This window comes from Equus quagga, chromosome 12, assembly GCF_021613505.1.
Source record: "Equus quagga isolate Etosha38 chromosome 12, UCLA_HA_Equagga_1.0, whole genome shotgun sequence".
NCBI lineage: Eukaryota > Metazoa > Chordata > Mammalia > Perissodactyla > Equidae > Equus > Equus quagga.
The window spans coordinates 93747350-93766366 of NC_060278.1; the positions used below are offsets into that span (position 1 = coordinate 93747350).

The 19017-nt window shown below is 50.0% G+C and overlaps 1 protein-coding gene across 1 annotated transcript in view; it reads right to left on the minus strand.

The window, feature by feature from the left end:
- Window positions 1-19017, minus strand: part of PTPRT (protein tyrosine phosphatase receptor type T) — a 1006957-nt gene that overhangs the window by 21127 nt on the left and 966813 nt on the right. Inside the window, exons 20-26 of the mRNA XM_046677949.1 lie at window positions 18675-18772; window positions 16316-16375; window positions 15480-15596; window positions 10585-10739; window positions 6911-7046; window positions 4618-4767; window positions 2924-3097 (exon numbers count right to left, since the gene is read on the minus strand). Coding sequence (XP_046533905.1) covers window positions 2924-3097; window positions 4618-4767; window positions 6911-7046; window positions 10585-10739; window positions 15480-15596; window positions 16316-16375; window positions 18675-18772 — 890 coding nt within the window. The remainder of the gene's footprint in view (window positions 1-2923; window positions 3098-4617; window positions 4768-6910; window positions 7047-10584; window positions 10740-15479; window positions 15597-16315; window positions 16376-18674; window positions 18773-19017) is intronic.

A 19017-nucleotide genomic window follows, 5' to 3' on the forward strand; every position in this document is an offset into this window, starting at 1 on the left:
GGGCTAAGCACTGGCGAGTTACTGGATATCTCCAAGGCTCAGGTTCTTCATCTGGAAAATGGGAATCATCACTCCAAAGGGATGGCTCTCATATAGATTGAATGAGATTTGCATGGGAAAAGACCAGCAAGCAGGAACTGGACTGTGAGCCAACTGGCAGGGCAGAAACATCCCTGACTTGGTTCCCCCTCCTTGGCACTAGCAACGTGGCTGGCATACTAGGCACTCAGAACAGGTCTACCAAACAAGTGAACACATTCAGTCCCATGTTACAAATGGGAAACTGAAGCCCAGAGAAAATGGGCTGTGTGGCTATGGACTACATCTGAAGCTTCAGCTGGGCCCTATTTATTACCCTGTGAGAAGGTGTTTGGAAATATTGGGGAGCTTCTCTACTTCATTAGTGGTTTGTGAAACCTGAGAAATAGCCCATGTTGTCAACATGTTTTCTAGAGAGATGGTTCCTGTGGGAGTCACAGCTGTTTTCAGTGGAATCACGAGTCAGCAGGAAGATGGGAAAGACCCTGGCAAGAGACCCTGCCAAACAGATGACATAAAGCGCCTGCCTGTTCTGTTATCTCTCAGTGTCCTGGTGGCAAAAAAGAGAAGCCTTGCAACTGTGGACGCCACATACGTACTAGGGGGTCCTGTCTTCTCTTGGCTGGAGGAATGGTCAGAAGAGGGGTCTGGGAGGGCAGACTGTTTAGTTTCCCCAAAAGCCAAATTCTAACTGCAGATAGCAAGTCTTTGAGCCATTTCCAGACATGGGAAAGAATCTAGGCTTTAAGAGTCAAAAGACCTGGGGTTCAGACCCTTGTTTCCACTCTTTCTGAGCTAGCTGGCCTGGAGACAGTCATGGAAATACTCTGGCTTTCAGTGTCTCGTGCAGACAATGGGATAATAATACCCAAATGCAGAATGAGACAGTATAAGTCTGGGGCCGACATGGTGCCCAACACTCAGTGAATGTTAGTTTTCTTTCCTTTTTCCCTGTCTCTGTGATAAATGCTCTATTAGGCCAGCACGCCTGACAAAGCCTTATCTGAAAATATGCTCCTGATCTGTGCTCCTGCCGGGTTTCAGGGATCAGCCAGCAATCCATTTCATGGATAACATCATCCTTTACCAGGGGAAACATTAAAAATTAACCCAGAGGACTTCATATTTTTCTGCTAGAAGCAAAGCTGCTATGGTTACCAGATAATGCACAGACTGAGCTGGAATACAGATAAGGACTTTTTTTTTGTAAGAAAGGCAAAGGCCCCAGTGATGGCTCACAGGAGAAATGCCCCATGGACAAAGAGAATAGAATCAGCATCAGAGCTTGGCAGAAGGCATTTGACTCCAGGCAGCATCTAACCTACTAAGTGGAGGCCAGGAGCATGTTTGATCCTTGCTTGGATGAGGACGGCAGGGAGAGGGAGTTGGGACAAGTGGGAGACAAAGCTAGGAGGAACCTGGAAGTGTGGGTGCACCCCCAGACCCCGTCTCTTACCACCCAAAAGCACACACACAGGCACGCATACACACATACACATGCATGCACACATTGACCTTGGAAGGCTCTAAGCTAAAGCTAGCAGTCTTCCTTCCACATCCAGCTATTTGATGTGACCAGGACAAGACTCTCTGCTTCTGGATCCATAGCCAGGGTTTCCATGGAGGACTTGTGTGCCCTGTGGGCAGAGGCCAGGGCAGGCCCCTACAGAGCTGAGATAGGTGTTGACCTCCCATCACCTCCCTGCCTACAACACTGAGGGCCATAGGGGAGAAAGTTTCAGGAGGATCAGAGGTCACAGACATAGCTGGTCTTGACCCAGGAGAGAGCACCCCACATTCCTGCCTGTTCTGGGTGAGATGGGAGGTCTAGGTGGACGTGACCTCAGACAAGAGTTGAGAGGGGACCTGGAAGGGCTCATTTCCAATCAGGCCATGATGTTCTTGGTCTTGAGCCTTGGGAGGCAAGATGTTTGCATCTTCCAGGATTGTGCAAACCGTCGGGTGGCTAAAACAATGAATTCTAGAGCATGAGCCAGAACTCTTGGGTTCTGGCTTTGCCACTAGCTTTCCGGGTGACCTCAAGCAAGTCTCTTTCCCTCTCTGGCCTCAGTTTCCTTTGCTGAAAAGTGCAAGGACGAGACTAGATGATCTATCCTGCTGCAAACATCTCTACATCCCGGAGGCGGAGGGAAGGTAACCGGAAGTAGCTGGAGGACCCAAGGGGAAGCATATGAATCTGGAGTGTGGACTCACAGGGGCAGGGACATGACTTCCTAATCCCAAATCAGCCCAAGGCAGGAGTGCCCTTCTTGGACTTGATGCTGAGAAAGTAGGAGACAATGTCCCCAACAGAACAGTCAAGAATGTGGCCTGTTTCCCCTGCATGCTCCCTTTTTGCATCCCATCACTTGTCCGATGGCCATTTACCGAGCACCTACTATGTGCCATCCTCATTCTTGCCCCTGCACAGGAGTTACCTGGGAACCTGCCCAGGAGCTCCTGGAGGGCAGAACCTATGCCTGTACCATCTTATGTTCCCAGGGCCCAGACCAAGGCCTGGCATCGAGAATGTTTCCTGACCTCAACTTAAGGCTGAGGGTCAGTTCTGTAGGCAGCAGGAGGCGGGACTGGGTGGTCCTGTATCCTCGCTGTGGTGTCAGGGGACCCCTCTTAAGCTTTTGGTCTATTCTTTCTAGGCTTTTTGTGGGAGTAAAAGAGCCAAGAACACAGCTTGCATATAGGTTTGGACTAGTGCCTTCAGGGGTGCAAATGTCACTGGGACAAGGAAGACCAGAAGGAGGGAGAAGCTGGCTGTGGGGGGCGGGGTGTGTGCCTGTGCCCTGGGGTCCAGCCACCCCCATCTTGGAAAAATCTTTTCCCTGGAATGGCAGCCAGGAGCTTTCCCCAGCAGGGCTCAGCTTACATCCATCAGTGCTGCATTGATGTAGTTGCTGGATTCTCCATCCACCGAGATGAGGAAGGGCAGGCAGCGGTCCAGAGGCAGGACATCCAGGCTCCGATTCTTATCATGGTTCCGGGGCAGGAGCCCAATGCTGCAGTCCTCAGGCCGGACGCGGGGAGTCACGATGTTGAGGGTCTGTAGGGTGCCAAGGTGGATAGGTAGGCACTACTCAGACGGTTGCCCCAAACAGAGGAAATAGCAATATTCAAACCCAGCCTAACCCCCATCTCCATCCTCCAAGCTTAGCTCTCCAATCCCTTTCCCAGGACTTGTTTCTCTTCCACAGTGATGTTCTATCATCTCCTGTTGGCTGCTCCAGGCCCTGGGAACTGAGAGCCTCTGCCGGGGGCTGTGTGACACCGCCACGATGTGAAGACTGCAGGGGCAACATGCCCACACACAGTGCAGGCATAGGCTCTCAATACCTGCCAACCATTTGAGTTAAGTTGTTCATTTCAGCCAGTGCTGCATTAAAGGGTGGGCCAGCCAGGAGGTCATAAAGTAGGGAATAGGGGTAGGGAGTCCCTAATGGGTGTTAAAGACCCCTTGGCGTGTCATGGAATGAGGGAAAAGATCTTACCAGCACTCGTCTCAGAGAGAAAGCTTTTTGAGAATAGAAGGATGGTTGGAGGAGCTGCTCAGGATGGGTGAGAGACCCCCAAGGGGCAAGCTCTAGTAAGTCTGGAAAATTTCAGGGCTATGTTCTGCAGAGTCTTGCAAGTATGGAGCCAGAGCTGAACTGCCCAGTCAATAGATTAGATGCTCTGAGCAACCAGCAGGGCTCCATGTCCTCCATCTTTCCCTCATTCAACACTGGGTCTTACTCCCAATCAATAAAGTCTACTTGTTTGAAGGAGTACTTAGGTAGTGGCCTGGCTGGGGTATCAGCCCGTGGAACCATGGGCCCAGAAGTTTTCCCTCAAGTCCTGGAGCTTCCTTGCTTCCTCCTGCCTGGTTCTCAGCTCCTGTTGCCCAAGTATGACCCTGGCACTGACCTTGGGACAACGGACTAGACTCTGGCTTTGCGTTACTCGTTGATTCCCATCCAGGCCTCCAGACCAAAGCTGCCACCATTCTCACCATATGGGCTCCAAGGTGCAGATCTGCTATGCCTCAGCTGAGCTCTAGGATGGTGCTTCTCAAAGTTTAATGTGCAGGCAAATCACAGAGGTCTTGTTAAATAGCAAGTTCTTGTTCAGGAGGTGTAGGTGAGACCCAAGATTCTGCATTTCCAATAAACTCTCAGGTGAAGCCAGTGCTGCCCGTCTCCAGACCCCACTTTGAGTAGTGAGAATTTAGGACACACTCTAATTGTACAAAGACTGAGAAAACCTGAGTCTCTCCAGGGACAGAGGAGCATGAAATTCACACCTGTGTGTATAAACTTGTCTCCACCCACAACCTGGACTAGAACTAATTAAGACCTCAGTTCAAAAACACAATCATAGTAAAAAACAAGTATCAGCCATCACTGAGTGATTGGTTCATAGTAGCTCATGGCTCTGCATTTTATGTTCTGGAATGCATTCTGCAGCTGTCTAGAGCTGCAGACATGAGAAGCACACACACATATCAGTTCTGACAAAGAAAACCCCATGAGTGTGCTCAGTGCTGCTGAAGTGGGCTGGGTCACTGGGCCTGGGGTTTGTTCATACCTGAAATTCGTCTTTGATTTGGCTGGAGTTGGTCTGGGGGTCCAGCCTGCTGATATTGTAGTAGAGAGAGCGGAACTCGCACACCGGGATGGCGGTGTTGCCACAGAGGCACGCTTCCAGGATGGCGTCATGCACAAACACGTATTGTTCCTGCAAAGCCAAGGGGAGAGGGGGTAGGGTCCCGGGTAAGAGCAGTGGCCTGGGAGCTCGCTGTCCACATTTACTCCTGTGGCTGTAAAGGATGGGCATGATTTATACTGCAGAATCCCTGCTTTCTATCCTATAACCTAAAGGGCCACATGTCCATGTTTCTTAGTGATTGACGAGCTATGGTGAGTTTTGGCCCTTATGTAAGATTGAACAGCACAGTCATTGATAAAAACTAGAAACTTCTGGACACGCAGGTGCTCTTGGTGTCCTGCCCACGTCCCCTCGGCTTTCACCTTTACCTGCTGAAGGCTGCTTACTGCAAACACCTGGGATTCATGCTGAGGGCTTTTTTTCCAGTCCCAGAAGCACACTTGGGCTGTGTGCAGAATGATCCAGTAGGGCCGAAGAGGTAACGCCCTGGGAAGCAGCCCCCAAGCAATGTCAGATGGAGAGCTGGGGGATAAACAACCAAGTTCCCTCTCCCTTCGGTGAGAAACCCGGAAGTGCATGTTCCACGCCATCTCCCAGAGCTCCCAGCAGGATGGGGCTTCAGTGTCCACAGTGTTAAACAGCTTGTAAAACATTCTAATAGTGTCAAAAAGCTTGACTGCCTTCCCTTCTCTATCACATTTCCCCACTCACCAACCAGGATGTCTTGGGGTCACCTCTTAAATAAATCACTTGCGCTCAAATGCTCATCTCAGGATCTGCTCCTGAAACATGTGCCGTCCCCTCTGCCATCTCAGTTCTTTGCACCTGTTGTTCTCTCCCCCCAGAACATCACTCCTCCTTTTCTATGCCGTCAATGCCTCATTCCCTCTGGAAAGTCTTCTCTAAACCCACCAAGTAGGAGTTGATGCTGTTACTTCTAGGCCCTTAACAAATGTTTGTTGAGTGACTGTTCTCCTGCAGAACTTGGCCCATCTCTTTATACCTAATGCTTATCCAGATGCACCATGATAAACTATTTGAATGTCTGTCTCCCCCACCAGACAGCAAGGTCCACATGTTTAACGCCAGCCAACGAGACTGCCTTCTGTGTGCATGTACCTGGGAAGAGACAAAGCCACTTCTTGGCTTTAGGAGCCTCACCAAGAAGCCAGAAGACTGGTCTGTCGCAGCTGGCTTAGGGCCCACAGCAAGGTCTTATGTGGATAAGCCTCCAAGTGAGAAGATTCCCGCAGAGCCAGCAGTGACTGGTGATGCCCAAAGCCGGGGGTAATTTCCCTTTGCAGGGAAGATGATGGATGCGGCTCCTTGTTGGCTCCAGCTCTGACTACCTGGGCACCCACAGCCTTCACTAGAACCAGAACATGTACTCATTAAAGGAAAAGAGACCATGGCTTTGAGGAGGAGCGCAGGCAGAAAAGGCTGCCCAGCGAGAGAGCACGGTTCAGGAGAAAGAGCATGGGCCTTGGGGTCACATGGACCCAAGGTCAACCACCATCTGCCTGCGTGAGCCTCGGGGACCCAGTTTCTCAGTTTCTTCATCTGTAAAGGGGGGATACCAGTAGAACCTACCCCATAGGCTTGTTGTGAGGAGTGGAAGCAATACCCTGAGTATAAAGGACCTAGCATGGTGCCTGGCACATAGTAGGGTGCTCAGCAATAAAGACGAACCTCTCCCATTTCTCTCGGGTCTTGGGCTCTCTCACTGGACCAGAGGGATGTCCGAAGGTCTGCCTCTCCCTCAAGGGCAGGGGCTGTGTGTTATCTCTTTTGAAATCTCCAGAATCCCAGGCAAGTACTCACTAACTGTTGATTCAGCCATTTCTGCAGTGACATTCAGTGAATGCCAATCCTTCCCTAGCTCTCTTCTCCTTCACTCCAGGTACGAATACTATTCAAAGAACTCCTAAAAGTTGTCATTCAGTCCCTGCTTGCCTGCTGTCAGAGACGGGGCACTTACCACCACTCCTCATTGGTGGAAATCCCTGCACTGCGAACCCTTAGGGTCGGCAGGAACGTCCTAGTTTCTATGGTGGTCTCATCACAGCAATCCACGATTCACTCCCTCTCATTTCTCCCACACCCAGGACCCTTTCTAAGGATGCCTCCCCCAGAGCATGGGTCTCTCTGCTCTACCATGCTTCTCCTTGGCCGGGGCTGCAGGTGGCCGGCGGCTCAGTCCCCCAGGACTCACCTCCGTCTGCACCAGGTTGACTCTCTGGGCCCGGAGCTCGCGCACACAGTTGAAGATGTCCACCACCCCTTCATTCTCGGCCATGTCAAGCATGGTGTCAATGGCAATGAAGCAACCAGTCCTCCCAGCTCCAGCACTGGAAGAGAGGACAGGGGTCTGTGTTAGGGACCTTGGGGTGAAACCAGCCCTGGGGAGGTCCCTCCCATTCAGCCCTGTCCCCGAGGACCCTGCAGAGAGGCAGTCTACTGTAGATGTCAGACAGAACAATCTGAATGCCAATGCTACCAGGAGATCCTGAGCAAGTGACTAAATTCAGAGCCTCAGTTCTCTTTTTGTAAAATGGGAGAGTGATGCTTGCCTTTGGGGGCTTTTTTTTTAAACAGGACTGGCTTATTTTTGTTGTACTCATGTAGCAAATGCTCATTTAGCCCTTACACAGTGCCAGACATTGTTCTAAGTGCTTCACCAATGTGACCTATTCATTCTTTCATAAGGTTTTTGGGAAGTTTCTTACTCCATTTCATAGGCGACAAAACTGAGGCACAGAGCGCTTACCTTGCCCGAGGTCACCCAGCTGGCAAGTGGTGGAGCTGGGACTTTGACCCAGGCAGTCTGGCTCCAGAGTCTTTGCTCTTGTACTTCTTCTCTTAATAATCGTTATAGCACATAACGCAGTGTACACAACACGCATGCGTGCAGTCTCTCACCTTATGGCTGAAGCTAATCCATCTCTAGGGTATCTAGCATGGTTCCTGGCACACTGGAGATGCCTGATAAGCATCTCTTTCCTTCCTTTCCCCTTCCACCCCCACTTCCCTTCATCTCTCTCTTTCTTCTGTCTTCTTCAGCAAATGGGTTGATGGATGGAAGCAAGGAAGGAGAAATGAGAGACAACAGAGAGGAGTTAGTGAGGGGGCAGAAACCAGATCCTCTGAACTGTCCCAAAGGCAGAGAGTGACTCTAGAGGCACATGTCCCAAGCCCTGGGTTTGGCTCCACTTGATCCCATTTCCCAGGATCACGAGGCAGGAGCCTCAGTAAACTGGAGCAGCTGACAGTCCTGAGACCCTGTTCCGGTATCAAGTCTGACACATACTCGATTCTGATCACCTCTGGCTTCCTTTAGGAGCATCTCAGACCAAGTACAAAACAGCAGAAGAACTCAATGGGACCACATGGACCCCAGCCAGCCCTTCCAAGATCAATGTTGGGTTTCAGAATCATGGCGCTGGACAGAGACAAATAGAAGAACCTTTGCCTTAAATGCGCATGGTTTTGGAAGCGAAGGCCAGACTACCAGGGAGGCCCACTGTGGCTGCATTTTCACATCTTGTTTCCTTCATAGAAACAAGTGTCTTTGTCTCACAATGTGGAAATGAAAGGAAATGCAAAGAGGAAGAGTGATGGAATAGGAAGGAAAAGCAATGTTGGCTGACCATAAATCCAAGGAGGATAGGCCAGTGGGGACCATCACCCACAGAAATCTGGAAAGCAAACCCCTAGAAATCCATCCTCGATAATCTGGAAAGTAAACCCATGGGAAGCAGAGGATTCATTCAAGGTTTGAACTGAGTTAAGTCTTACTTCTATTTTGCCCAGAGTATACCCTGCCCCCAATCCAGACTCCCAGAAGGGACTCAGCAGGCAGGCCTTGGGGTCTAGGAAGGAGCACGAAGAGCCGCATCCATGTCTTCTCTGAAGTCTCATCCTTGACCTGTTTTAGGGGCAAGAACCAGTCCACCTCGGTTTTGAATCTTGGATCTACCGTCAGTGAATAAGCTGCCTGGTGCCTGTGAGCCTGTTTTCTTACACGTATAACACGGCTCCCTGAATGGTTCTCATGAGCATTGAGCTGTGTTTATTTCAGTGTCACGTAGCAATTAATCACTTAATCAATTAATTTAACAATTAAGCACATTTGGGATCTGACCCCTGGAATCAAATCCTGGTTCAACTACTTATCAGCTGTGTGACTTGGGGCAAAGAACTCAACCTCTTTGGGTTTTAATACCCTCCTCCATAAAATGAGGCTGATGATAATAAATAGACCCATCATGGAGCATTAATAGCACAATACATGTAAATTGCATGAAATTATGTTTAAAAAGCAAAATGCACGTAAATTGCCTAGCCCTGTGCCTGGCTACATAGCAATTTCTCAATGAATGGTTGCTACTTATATTCAATAAATGTTTATTGAGCACCTATTATGCACTAGATGCTGGGACTGGGGGAAGGGATATGAAGATGAGTAAGACATGGTTCCTGTCCTGAAGGATTAATAGTTGGGGGGAGGGTGACAACATTAAGAGGCAGAGAATAGTCATATTTTCAAGTGCTTATGATATGTCTGGAATTCTCTTAGGCACCTAGTGTATGCCAGCCAACCCATCTAATCTTCAGAAGAGCCTCAGGAGGGTGTACCATTCTGCTCAGGTGCATTCAGGGGACTTGCAAAGGAGATAGAGACACAGAGCCATCAGGCAAGGAGGGGCTGATGAATGTTTGCCATTGTGGCCCTTTCTCTCTGACTCCTGCTCTGGCTGCTCTTTGGGACGTGGGACTTGGGGGCAAACGGTCTATTGTCTTTGGATTGTCATGTGTTATAAAGCAGTGAATACATGTAAAATGCTTAAAGAGCCCATGGGGTATGATGAGGATTACCTCCTAATCCTCAATTGCATCATCTGTGAACTGGGCTTTCTAATTCACACCTCGCTCTTGCAGGAGGGTGAATGGATGCTGTGTGAGAAGGGGGCTGGCTCTGAGACATCTACAGTCTATGGAGCCTCTCCTTGACCAGACTCAAGACCCTGGTGGATGTGGACACCGCCAGGGCGGGGATGAGATGCCCCGCATGCCGGTGACAGCATGTAGGCCGGACCCAAGGTAGCATTGGAAAAGAGAGGCATTGGGAAGGAAAGGGCACACAGGCTAGCTGGCCTTCAGGTCCAGATGTCCACCCTCCGCCAATTCTTAACGCCCTTGTCATGACAGTTCATCTCCACTTAGGAAGATTCAAAGACATGCCACTCATTCCCAATGTGATTTTCTAGGTCACAGCTGAAAATGTCTCTTCTTCATAAGAAGGTGAAGCTGACGCTGTCCTTTTACTCTCTATTAAGGATCCTGCAGGCCAGCAATTCATTTTTAAAATAATAGAAATGAGGAGAAGCACACTTCCACCGAGGCACTCCACTGCCGTGTCAAGGAGATGAGGGCAAGCATCCAGAGAAAAGCAGGTTAAAGATCCAGGCTCTGCCATTTCACACCTGTGTGGCCCCAGCACAGTGTCTACCTTCTCAGCACCTCGCTTTTCTCATCTGTAAAATGGGAATGACAATAACGCCCACCTCTCAAGGTTGGGTGAGAAGTAAATGAAGTGATATGAATCAAGTGCACCTGTAGCAGATGCTGTCAGTGCCAAGCCCACTTCCCCAGGGGGCTTTCCTATTTCAGGGCTAACAATAATAACAATGACTGCTACTGCTACTATTACTGTTGCAGTTAGATCTTGGGACCTGGGGCTCATCAGAAAGGGCTGAGCATAAGGGACACAGGCAGGGGAGTCTTTAAGGTGAAGAAGAAATGTCACAGGCAAAACAGTATCTCCCTCCTCGAGAGAGCAGAGCTGCAGGAGCCCCCTTGTTTAGAGGGGGGGGGCCTGTCACTTACCTGCAGTGGACCACTATGGGCCCAGCTTCGGGGGGGTTGAGGAACTTGACCTGGCGGACGAAGCCCAGGAGGCCGGTGGCATAGCAGGGGACGCCGTGGTCGGGCCAGCTGGTGAAGTGGAAGAGACGGAGCTCCCGGATCTCGTGGTAGCCTTTCTGAGGAGAGAAGGGCCTCTGTTCCTCCAGCTGCTGCCCCCACTTAGCCTGCCCAGCATCCATGGGGAGCGGCAGCTGCTGCACTGAGGAGCCAGCCTCCCCAAAGGGTGAATAGGGGCTACTGCATAGAGTGGTTCTGTGATTTGTTACGTCTGGGGACTTTGGAAGTCAATAAGGTGGAAGTGATTGCTTTATTGCAGGACTTCTCAGAGCCTTTAGTGTGCTAGTATGCATTCTGAATTCCCAAGGTGGCATATAACACCCACAGTGATTGCCCAGAGGAGCTTTTTTTTCCATTTTTGTTTTTTGTGAGGAAGATTCGCCCTGAGCTAACATCTGTGCCAATCTTCTGCTACTTTTTATGTGGGATGCCTCCACAGCATGTCTGATGAGTGGAGTAGGTCCGTACCCAGGATCCGAACCCACGAACCTGGGCCACTGAAGCCGAGAGCATGGAACTTTAACCACTAGGCCAAGGGGCTGGCCCCTAGAGGACCCTCTTTTGATAGGGTTTATGGGACTTATATTCAGCAGAACAGATTCAGAGACGTGTTGGCCTTAAACACCAAGTTCAAACTGCTTCCAGTGGAACAGAGGCCGTCAGTGGCTGAGACCTGGGGTCCTCCAGTTTCCCAGTGCTGTGCGTACAGTCTGCATGGCTTTCAAATTAAAACAAAAGAGCAGACTTCTTTATTAATTAGATTCTTACTTAGAATTATAAGATAGGAAACAAATAAAAGCAAAGCTTCTCTGACCGATGGGGGCAGTGGGGCCTAGGGCTCTGCGGTGCCCCTGTCCCTGGTCAGTGCCCCTCACATAGACACCCGCCAGGCCACGGGGCCATTCTCTGACTATCCCATGGTCAGGTCACACCTCTGAGCCTTTGCTTATGCAGGTCCCTCACCCACTTTTTCTACTTACAAATCCCCTGTGGATATTGAGAGAGCCCTGAATAGGAAGACTGTCTGATGGTTCATTCTTTCAGTTAAAGAATAGTCACTGAGGGTTATCTGTGCCCAGCCTTGTGTTAGGCACTAGGAAGGAGGAAAGAAAAGCCACAGTCACTGTTCCTGCAACAGCTCATGGTCTAGTGAGGGAGGCAGGCTCTTAAGTGGATAATTCTGTTAAAGTGCATAAAGGAGTGTCAGCTAATCCCATCTGGGGAAAGGAGAAATCAGAGAAGGCTTCCTGGAGGAGGTGATGCCTGACCTGAGTCTTGAAACATATTAATAGTGAAAATAATAGTTAAAATTTATTACGCATCGACTGTGCCAGTCGCTCTTCTGAATACTTCAATGTACTAACTCATTTAATCCTCATATTGTTATCTCCAGTTTATGGATGAGCAAATTGAGGCTAAACAAGGTTAAGTAACATGCCCAAGGTCACACAATTAGTAAGATGTAAAGTTACAGTCTGAACCCCGGCTGTCAGGCTCCATGGTCTGCACTCCTAACCATTATGATACACGGATGCCTGAGTACTACCCAGTTGAAGAGATGGAATGATTCTCAGGCAGAGGGACAGCACGGGCAAAGGCATGGGGATGGGACTTTGCACGACGCGTGCACAGACTCACAAGCAGCCCAGGACTATTCAGAGGACGGTAGAAGACGGGTGCAGAGGGACAGCGGGACTGGGAGCGGGAGGCCGAGTGGGTGCTGGCTCCTGGAAGGCCTTCAATCCCACTTTAAGTCCCTTGGACTTTGTCCCAGAGGCACTGGGCAGCTCTGAGGAGGCTGCACAGATGGCTGCACAGACGGGGCAGTGCATCGTCAGACTTACATTTCAGGAGGACCATGCGGCTGCTCTGCGGAGGATGGATTTGGGTGGGTGTGTTGGGCAGCCGTGTAGAGGACATGGTTGGCGCCCAGCCAAATCCCTGCTTCTGAGTCAGTGCACCGCCCCCCCACCCCCGCTACTGAGTCTCGGCTGCAGGCAGCTCTCTGTTGCCCCCTTCTTCAGAAAACTGCTCTCAGCTGAACAGGAGCCACCTCCCGTGGGGGTGGGGGTGGGGGTGGGCAGCTGGCATTCAGTGATGGAGAGAGAGTTAGAGAGACCAGGACTGAGGGGTTTCCTAGGACGTGGGACTTTCAATGCTACAGCCAGGATTGTCCTGGGCAAACCAGGATGGTGGGTTACCCTAATGGGGGTTCAAAAGACCCCCTTGCCTCAAGATGGGATCAGCTCTGTGCCCCAGAGCTCCCTGTGGCATCAGGCTGAGGCACCCATGCTGGCTCCCTCCCCTGCCCTGTCCTGCCAGACTCACTCCTCTACTCTTCAGAGCTCTCCCTCAACACACCATCAAGGGCACCCAAATCCTTGCCTCAGGCTCTGCTTCTCAGAAATCCAAAGGAAGACAGGGGGCAACACCAGAGGCAGAGAGTCCTGTTAGGAGATGCTGCTGCCGAAGTCCAGGTGGGAGTGAACAAAGGCCCAGATTAAGACACCGAAGCAGGAGAAGAGAAAACAGCTTCGAGAATACTTGGAGCTTTTCACTCCATCCTCCACATCAGCTCAGCCTTGGGAGCTGTTGAGTGAGCCCTCACCACCTGTGCTGTGACTGTTTATCAAGAGCCCTCTCTCCCCAATGGGACTGCACTCTCTTCAAGGGCAGACAACACTTCCTGTTTATTATTTCTGGGTCTCTATCTTGGGAACTGATCTGGAGCTAATAACCTGGGCCTTGTTTGCCTAGCGCCCACCCGTGTGCTGTGGAAAGGCTGGCCACGTTGAACTAATCCTCCGAGGCCCGTGGGGTCTTCTAAGGGTGTCTTCTCATGAGTAATAGCTTCCCTTGTGATGGTTTGGAAGAAAAACAAGATGACACTCGGAGAAAGAACTACAGACTCCTCAATACGCTGGGCTGGCTGCAATTCTGCAAGGCCTCCCTGCTCAGGGTCCGAGGCCCAAGAAGGGCCACCACGTCCCCAGTCACTCCTCTCATTCCTGTACTAACTGTGTGTGCACTAGACAAGATCAGTGTCCTGTTCAGATCCTCTTTGCTGCGCTGTGTCCCAGACCTTAGCTGTAGGAGTGTTGATGGCTAGTGACTCATACATGCCCCCTTTTCTGGAGAAGCACCCTCAGCTGACAGGAGCCAGCTCACCCTAGAGGTTGCCCTTCAGTGGCTGGTCCACAGTCACTGGGCTGATTGACATGATGGTGCAAAAGTCTGGCCCTGTTGCCTCAAGGGAGCCAATCTGTGTTGTGGCTTATGCTCCGGAGGCCCCCGTGGATCAGGCCTAGGCTAGAGTTCGCTGGAGACTCTGTCCTTGCCTGGCCCCTTCCCCCTTCTTCTCCTGCATCTCCCCATCTCTTACAAGTTTCTCCTGAGAGCGCTCCCTTGATACTCCATGTGCACCTGAATCCTTGTCTCAGCCTCTGCTTCTAAGGAACCCAATCTAAGATCACATGGATGTACTTGTTGTTTTCCTCCTCAGAGTGGAGGGTGGCCCTTCCCTCCTGGGTCTTCACCTGAGTCTGCATACGCAGGCCTTCAGGAGCATGGGGGTTGAAGGGCGAGCTGCTGGGAGCAGTGTGTCCTGCACACAACCATGCTCGCAGGAACGGCCCTGTGCACGTGCCTGCTCTGACCTTCATGAGGACCTATCAAACTCAAGGGCACAGCTCTCAAGGCAGTGAGGCCCCAGGCCTTCTGCATCCTCAGGCCTGTGGCCACTTGGTCCATTAATGCCACTGCTTTAGAAAATGGCAGCTATGGTGTGGTGGAAGTGACAATGAGCTTCAGGTCAGTGGCTGAGGTGGGACTCCTGGTCCAGCCACCTTGCACCTGGGCAACTTCGGACAAGGGACATAAACACTCTGTGCCTAACTCTTTTCATCTGTAAAATGGGAATAATAACAGTGCCTACCTCAAGGGGCTGTTGGGAGGATTAAACGAGTTAAGTTATGCAAAGCACTTAGAAAAGCACCTGGTTTAGTCGGTGCTCAATAAATGTTAATTATCATTATAACAGTAATGATTCAATAATAACTAAATTATAAATGACAATAATAATTTGCTATCTCATTCTTGCTCATCCAACTCCTGCCACCCTGACCTCCTTTCCACACCTAGACCAGACTTTCTCAACCCCAGCACTGTTGACATTTTGGACTTGATCTTTCTTTGTTGCTGGGGGCTGGGCCATCTTGTGCATTGTAAGATGTTTATCAGCATCACTGGCTTCTACCCACTAGATGCCAGTAGCATCCCTCCTTCCTCAGTTTGGACAGCTAAAATTGTCTCCAGGCATTGCTAAATGTCCCTTGTGGGATAAAGCCACCCCCAGTTGAGAACCACAGGCCTCGAACACATCAAAAATCTTCTTTCCTCTCGATGCTGTACGTTTCTTTCCCTCTGCCTGGGAGGATATCCCTGCCGCTCTTCCCTTGGCTGGCTGCTTCTCATCCTTCTTTGTCTGCCTAAATGCCTCCTCCTCCAGGAGGCCCTCTCTGACCCCCTCATCTTCCTGTCTCCACTGGTGGCATGTTTCTTTGTGGCTTTTACCACCATGCGTCATTATGCCATTTATTTGTTTGTTGAATTCTGCTTGTCCCTCTGCTAAAGGTGAGATCCTTTGGAGCAGGATCCACGTCTAACTTGATTGCTGACCTCTCCCTGATGCCAAGCACAGAATGGGCGCAGAGCAGCCCCTTGCTCACCGTGCATCCTGAATGAACAAACAAGCCGGATTGCCTAGTGGACAGGCTGCCAACAGCCACAGGGAAATTTACCTTCTGGACTGTGAAGGTGCGTATGACATATTCTGCCAGGGGCTCTGTTTCGATCAGGGTGACTTTAATGTCTCCGTAGACCTCTGTGTCATCTGGCCAGTAGCGCACACACTTCACCTGTGAGAAAGGACAGAGATGAGGACGTATGAGCAGGCAGCTGAGGGTGAACAGCGGCTTCATCTGGTCTTCCCGTTCAAATAAACCCAAGGGCTACTTCGGTGGAATTTCAGTCCAAGGGGTTCTCATCTGGCCAGGGATCAGCAAAGTGCACAGGGCCAAGCTCAGTCCCAGAGGAACTGGAGCCATCAAGAATAATGGTAGTACCTTCTTTTGCAGAGCTCCGTACAATTTTCAAACCGATTATCACACTAAGTGATCAAATAGATCTAGGTGAGACAGGCAAGTAGTGTTGGCCCCATTGTATAGATGAAAATAATACTCAAGTTTGGAGGTTTGGCGATTTGTCCAAGGTCAGTGGCCAGTTTCCACTTTTGTCTGGGTCCTTGTTCTGTTCTATCAGGGCTGGGGCAGCTGAGTCACGTTAGCTGAGCAGAGATGAGAATAAAAGCTGGGATATAGTGAGGAGGTGAAAGCAGAAGTGGTTGGGAGGGGACATTATTAACAAGTGGTATTTGGGGGCTGGAAGGCGAAGGCTCTTAGCTGGGGAAAGGACAGCAAGTGCTGGCCTCAAAGTGAAGTCTGTGCAACCACTCTCTGCACGGGCGGTGGGTGCAGACGCTACGAACAAGCTAATCCCACGTTTGACTCTAAGCCACAGTCCACAGGAGGAAGAAGAGATCATCATTGTTTTCCCCTTAAAAGAACAAAAGCATTACCATTCCGGGGGATGCCGCGCGGCCCAGAGTGGCATTTCCCACAGTGTGTTCCGCTGGGTGCTAATAGGTGTTAGATAAAAAAACAAGAAACAAAAAAACAAACAAAAAAAGGTTTTGTGGTCAAATGAGTTTGGGAAATGCTGGATTAAACAAGTTAAACAGGCCGCTTTGCTACAGGACCACTCAGCTCGGTTCATGTGCTCAGGCTAATGTGTTTTATGACTCTCCAAAAGGGGCAAAGAGTACGCAGCATTTCCCAAACGTATTTAACCATGGAACCCTCTGCTCACTAAGCATCCTGCAGACTAGCATCCCATGGAACCCACTTAGGGAAATGCTGGCATAGCACAACAGGCTTTGGAGGCAAATGGATGCATCGCTTGGATCTAACACTCAGTTGCTGTGTAGCTTCCAGAAAGTGCTAAAACCTCTCTGAGCCTCAGCTTCCTATTAATAATGATAGCTAACACTATTGACTGCTTACCATGTCTAACACTGCTTACTATGTCTTCTACAAACACTTTACATGTATTAGTTTAATTACTATCACCACAACCTTATGAAGTAGATACTATCATCATCCCCATTTTACAGATGAGGAATTGGAAGCACAGGGAAGCCAAGAAAATTGCTCAAGGTCAACTGTTACTGAGGGATGGAGCCAGGATGCAGAGGCAGGCCGTCTGAATAATTACCAGCAACGTTGCCTCGTACAATTGTTGGGAGAGAAAATGGAGTGATGCACAATAAGCCTCTGGCACAGTGCTTGGCTCCTAGCAGGAGTTCCATTAAGAGATTGCTCTCCTGTCTCCTCCCCAAATCCAAATTAGATTCAGGATCCATCCATCAGGGGAATCTGTCTCCAATGTAGGATATGTTACAGCATTTGCCTCTGAATTCTTATATCCTAGGCTGGCCTTTTTGTCCAAAGTAGCCGCACCCTGGGCCTCTGTCCCTGGGGGAGCAGTCCTGAGTGGAGGTACCATGGGCACTAAAATGAGAGTCAAGAGTGAGAGATCACGGCCAGGTTCTGGCTGGGTGACTTCAGGGTGGTTACTCCACTCCCTTGGGTCTGTTTCCTCATCTGTAAAACTGGGGAATGGACTAGAAAAGAGTGGGCTCATGGATAAAGTCTCTCCTGGCCCTGAATTCCTATGAGGTCATGAGGTCTCCATCCCTTTTTCCTGGATTACGACTGACAGCCCAGATTCTCTGATTCCCATGATCCTGGAGGCCAGGACTCTATTTTCATGGATTAGCTGACTCTTGCTAAGACAAAAACTTACCTGCCCACTCTTTAGTTAGCTCACGTGATAAGGAGAGAGGCCCTCTTAAGTCTGCTGTTTGTGCACCTGCCTCTAAACCCAGCAGCCCACCCACCCACATGCCACAGTTTACCAAGTAGGCAGAAGCGAGCTGAGAATTGCAGTCCCATTTCTAAGCCCTAGGAGTAGCTAAGGACCACGGGGGAGAGAGTCGAGATAGAGCAGAGGGGGAGACCAAGGCCTGAACCCTGAAGAATATGAAGGTTTAGGGGTCGGGGAGGAAGAGCAGGTAGCACATGGTCAAATGCTGCTGAAGGTTGAGCACAATGAGAAGAGAGAAGTGGCTGTTGGACTTGTCAACATGAAGGATGCTGGTAATATTGACGGTATCACTATGGGTGGAATGGAGTGGGTGATGATCTCACTATGTTGGGTTGAAGAAACAGAGCCTGTGTGTGAGTCTTTAGAATTTGGCAGAAAAGTGGGGACAAGAGAATCAGCTTTGTTTGCTTGTTCTATCTTTTTAAGAGGCAAAGTACTCAGCATGTTTGTATGCTGAGGGGAATAATCTAGCAACGAGAAAGAGATTTATTTTTCAAGTGAAGGGGGAAGATGAGAAAACTCTCGAGCAGAATCTGTTTTGTAAGGCACCAGGCTTACATTTGAAAGGGCAAAAGTCATTTCATTCATCATATGAGGCTGAGCCATAAGAAATGGCCAATATTCTATCATTTGGGGTCAACAAAAACAGCCACTTTTTACGGTTCAACCTGATAATAGAGAGGAAGAATGAGAAGATGGCTGTAGATACAAGTAGGGGTGAAGATGAGAGAGTTCACATCTGATGGCTTTAATTTCCTCAAACTGTACGAGATGACATTATCAACGGAGAGTGAGGGTGAAGAAAGGGATGAGGGGATTTGAAGGGAAAGAAAATTCCTAGAATATGAAATAGGAGGGGGATTTCTTCCTTGTAGGCTGCTGTGAGGGTGAAATATTGAATAGGAGGCACTTGGCACGATGCACAGAACAGAGAGATGCTCAGGATTGCAATGCCAGCATCCTCTATCCAGGTAACTGCAAGAGGGGCTTACCCTGCCCACTTCCACGAGGTTTGTGACCATGACGATGCTGGCCGAGTTCTCCTGCCAGATCATTCTCCAAAAGTCCTTTACAGTCTCCTGCATTGGACCTGCCAACAGAGAAGGTGACAGGGTCAAAGACTGTGAGTTCAGGAAGCAGCCAAGAGGCTGTCCTGGCTGGTTGGTCAGTCAAGGCTCCACCCAGGTGAGCAAGAGTGAGGCCAGGTGATCCTCACTGGGACACTCGAGTAACTGACACTGGGGCCTGAGGCATGTGAAGTTGGAGTATGGATAACAAAAGCCCCATTCCAAACTTGCAAAGTCTGCAGCATCCATGGGAAATGCCGACAGCTTC